At 39.4% G+C, this 4,880-nt stretch overlaps 1 protein-coding gene across 1 annotated transcript; it reads left to right on the forward strand.

Moving 5' to 3' along the window:
* LOC104778935 lies at positions 946–2,041 on the forward strand. The gene is made up of 2 exons (XM_019240108.1): positions 946–1,628; positions 1,729–2,041. The coding sequence occupies exons 1-2, from the start codon at positions 946–948 to the stop codon at positions 2,039–2,041; spliced, it is 996 nt and encodes a 331-aa protein (XP_019095653.1).

Raw genomic sequence — 4,880 nt, forward strand, 5'->3', positions numbered from 1 at the left:
TTTATCAATTTTTGAATAATATTTACCAATTTATAGGAGCAAACTATTATGTTTATAAATAAATTGAATACCAGTGGAAGTTGACAAAAAAATATATAGCAGTGACAGTTTTATGTAATTTTATGGAATATTAAGGGTGAACAATAAATTGGATATGGAGCTTTTTGGCGACGACACATCAGCTTTTTCTCTAGAATGTTTCTCTTTTAATATACAGTATAGGGGATAATAGAAATTAGAATTCAACATTTTTAACTTTAATGATTACTATTAATTTGTTATTTGAAACCTATATATGTAAGGACATTTGACTGTAAATATATTGTAAGTTATTTGTATAATGTACTTCTGAAATATTAAAGAGGAGATAAAATGAATTTTTGACATACAGTATTTGACGCTGGTTAATACCGTAATTCATTATCCTACATCATAAAGAATAAAAGCTAAATAACAAAATGTTATTATGGCGTAACAAATCTTACATACAAGGAAGATTATACCTTTTTCAAGAATTCTAATTTCCCCTATATAACTTCAACTGGAAATTCCAATTCATCAATCCTTTTGTGAAATTTCTCAAAAATGTCTCAGCTTCTCTCTCCACTCTCCAGCCTCTTTCCAAGGAGCCGTTCAATCGTAAGCTTCTTCTCCCATCACCGATATTTTGATGTAAAGTGTAAACATGCAATGATATCATGAGATGCTTTATACTGCTTAATTAATTAATTAGACCAGAAAGGTTTTAGTCGACAAGTATGAATATATTTTGACTTCACAGATGCACAAGAGTGTTACTTTATTTTCATCGTTTTCGACCAGCCCGTGTATGCTGCCGTTTTGCTTTTGGTTACATTAATTACATACTCCGTATTGTTTTGTTTGACTTCACAGATGCAGAGGAGCATTCGTTTGTTTTCATCTTCTTCTTCGACCAGCCCCTGTATGCCGTTTAGCGTTACTGAGAAGGACTATACGGACGGTGTCTCAATCGGAGACGTCCTCTTGTTAGATGCGGCCAAGGAAGAGTTACTCACTGTCCCTGACAAAACAGTACCCGCAGAGCTCGCTAACTCCGGTGTGGTGGGAGCTTCCCATGGATGGGGATTTTTCTGCAACCGGCAGGATCGTTCCGTACGTATCAGCGACTTTTTCAGCCCATTTGCTTCCAAATCAAACCCCACTATGATTCCTCTGCCTCCGTTTACTGCTCTGCACGCTTGCCAAACTGAAAACGTCTGGAATGTGGCAATGTCTTCTTCCCCTCCTGATCAGGATGATGGTGAAGAGTGGGTAGTTGGTATCCAGTTCCTGGGGAACCAGCTGAGTATCTGCAGCCCCCGTCGTGACCTGCGTTGGACTAACATCGAAATCCCTTTTGGGAGCCTCCTTAACTCTAATCTGATGTATTCCAAGAGAGATCAAACGTTCAACATGCCTGCTCCTGGAGGCAACTACATGTGCTCATGGGATCTCCTATTCCGCCAGGAAAACTACCCAAAGGTTTATGAGTTGCTGTTTCACAACCTTCCCGAGTTGCCTCAGTCCAGTTGGGAGCTCTTGGATTCGTGTCTCAAGGAGGATCACTGGGTGGAGTCACCCTCGGGGGAATCTTTCCTCGTCAAATGGTATGTATAACTAGATTGCTCTCCTCTTACCATGTAACATACATGTAAAAACATTTATACTAAAACACCTAATTTGGCTCGTTTGTGTCCGTCCATGCAGGTACTCCCCTGTCTCGTCTCCGTTATCGATATTTATGGTGTTTAGAGAGGAAGAAACTAACGAGGGAAGAAGAAACATGTGTTACACCGAGGACATTGGAGATATGTGCATCTTCCTTTCAAAGAGTGAGGCTTTCTGCGTCCAGGCTAGCTCTTTCCCTGGTCTCAAGCCTAACTCCATCTACCATATTGGCCGTGGCGTTGCTGTTTACGATCTCACCGCCAAAAGCGTCAGTCATTTTGAACTCATCAAAGGTGAACCGAAAGAGATTCCGCCGTCCATTCCTTACTGGCTTCCACCATTTTCAATCTAGTTTACATGGTTGTTGTGTTTGTTTCACTTGTGTTTATGTTGTGGTTGGTTCAATCAATCATGTTCTAGCTTCTCTCACTTAGCAAGCTTGGAATACTAATACATCCCCATTATCTATCAAAATTATCTTTTTTTCTTTCTGATCATCTTTTACAAACCCCCAATAGCAAAATTTAAAAGTATTATACTGGTGTTTATGGACTTATGCATGGTGTGTGATGGAATTACTGATTTAAATTTCGTTACATTACGTACATAAGTGCCAGATCGTTTAACATTGGTTATATTATTTAGCAAAGTAAAAGTGAAGTCTTTCAACCTCCAAAAACATCACTCTTGAAGAATCTAAACTGTGCGATATTGAAATCAAACAAAACAAAAATAGTCATGAGAGACTCAGTGACATAAGTTCTACTTAAACTCATTTGTAGTAAAAATAAAATAAAAAACTCATTTCCCCAAACATTTTAATATCTGAAGATGTATGGTTCCGGAGGAACTAGAAAAAATGAAAACAGGATTGAACCAGACATAGCCACTAGATAGAAAATGGGGGAAGCCAGAAATGGGCCGTAAGATTGGCTGGTGCACCCGGAGGAAATCGTAAAGAACGGGAGGTTCCGGTGCTAAGATCGTAAATACCAAATCCCGTACTTATATAATAGATGGAGTTAGGCTGGAGACCGGGGCAAGAGCTGGCCTCGACGCAGAAAGTCTCGCTCTTTGAAAGGAAGATGCAAATATCTCCAATGTGTTGAAGCATAATCAAATCTCGTATCACAACATATTTGCATAGCATAACATATTTACATAACACAACACATTTGTATAAGTTAGTTATTTGATTAAGGGACGCAAGTTGTTCTGTTTTACAGTTGTGTCTTTTGATCAAAGAGTTGTGTCTGGTCTGTTATCACAACACAATGGTTCAGTTCATATAAGTATAGATCGAGTCTTTGTAACACAACATAATTGAGTCTGTAATACATTCAAATTTCAGATCAATAAAAGTATTACTTTGTTACTCTGTTTTTCATCATCGTAAACACACAAACACAAAACATCAACATAGTGTCAGAGCTTTGCGATTGAGAGGACCAGAGAGAAAACACTAAAAGAGAGAACAAGAGAGATCGTATCGTCATCAGCAAAAATCAGAGACGATGCAAGGCTCCTCACATCAAGTGATCCCTATATTCAATGGGGAGAAGTACGACTTCTGGAGCATCAAGATGGCAACCATATTTCGAACCAGAAAACTATGGTCGGTGGTTGAAGAAGGCGTGCCGGCTGGACCGGTGCAAGAGGGAGAAACCCCTGAAACTGCAAGAGCAAAGACGCTCAGAAAAGAAGCAGAGGCGAATGATACGATGGCTTTGCAAATTTTGTAAACTGTCGTAACTGATCAAATTTTCTCACGAATTGCAGCAGCATCATCATCAAAAGAGGCGTGGGATGCACTGAAGGATGAATACCAAGGCTCTCCACAAGTCTGATTGGTTAAACTCCAATCACTGCGTAGAGAGTATGAAAACATAAAGATGTATGACAACGACGACATCAAGACATTCACCGATAAGTTAATTGTTTTGGAAAATCAATTAACTTATCATGGTGAAAAGAAATCAAACTCTCAACTCATACAGAAGATACTCATCTCTCTCCCATCCAAGTTTGCTAGCATTGTTAGTGTCCTAGAGCAAACACGCGATTTGGATTCACTAACAATGTCATAACTTCTTGGTATCTTAAAATCACAAGAAGCGAGAGTTACTGCAAGAGAAGAAAGCACAAGAGAGGGAGCATTCTATGTTCGTTCCAAAGGAAGAGAATCCGGTTTCAAACAAGAAAACACCAACATCCATGTCAATCAAGGCAAGAAGTGGTGTGGTTTTCACAAGAGCAACAACCACTCAGAAGAAGAGTGTCGAAACAAACCGAAGAAAGACGATCATGGCAAGAAACAGAAGAGTAACATCAAGTGTTACAAGTGTGGTAGAATCGGCCACTACTCCAATGAATGTCGCTCAAAGAAAAAAGAGAGAGCACATGTAAGTCTCAAAGAAGAAGACTTAAGTGAAGATCATATGCTGTTTAGTACAAGTGAGGAATCAACCACAACGTTAAGCGCAAATGTTTGGCTGATCAACAGTGACTGCACAAATCATATGACGAAAGAAGAACAGTACTTCTCTCACATCAACAGAAGTATCAAAGTGTCAATTAGAGTCGGAAATGGAGATACAGTCATGACAGCCGGTAAAGGAGATATCACCGTCATAACTAGCCATGGCAAAAGAATCATCAAAAATGTTTTCTTAGTGCCTGGTTTGGAGAAGAACCTACCGAGTGTTCCTCAAATCATCTCAAGTGGCTATCAAGTACGTTTTCAAGACAAGAGATGCATCATCCAAGATGCAAATGGTAAGGAGATCATGGATATTCAAATGACGAACAAAAACTTCAAGATCAAGTTGAGTTTAGTAGAAGAAGAAGCCATGATGGCAAATGCACAAATTGAGGAAACATGGCACAAGCGACTTGGCCATGTAAGCAGCAAGCGTTTGCAACAAATGCAAGACAAGGACTTGGTAAAGGGGTTACCAAGTTTTAAAGTCAAGAAGGAAGTGTGTGAGGCATGTCACCTTGGGAAGCAGTCACGCAAAAGCGTTCCAAAAGAATCTCAAACGAAGACAAAAGAGAAGCTTGAGATGGTGCATACATATGTATGTGGGCCGATGCAGCACCAATCACTTGATGGAAACCGTTATTTTCTATTGTTTCTGGATGACTATACTCATATGTGTTGGGTATACTTCCTAAAACAAAAATCGGAGACC

This window comes from Camelina sativa, chromosome 3 (genome assembly GCF_000633955.1).
Source record: "Camelina sativa cultivar DH55 chromosome 3, Cs, whole genome shotgun sequence".
Classification (NCBI taxonomy): Eukaryota; Viridiplantae; Streptophyta; class Magnoliopsida; order Brassicales; family Brassicaceae; genus Camelina; species Camelina sativa.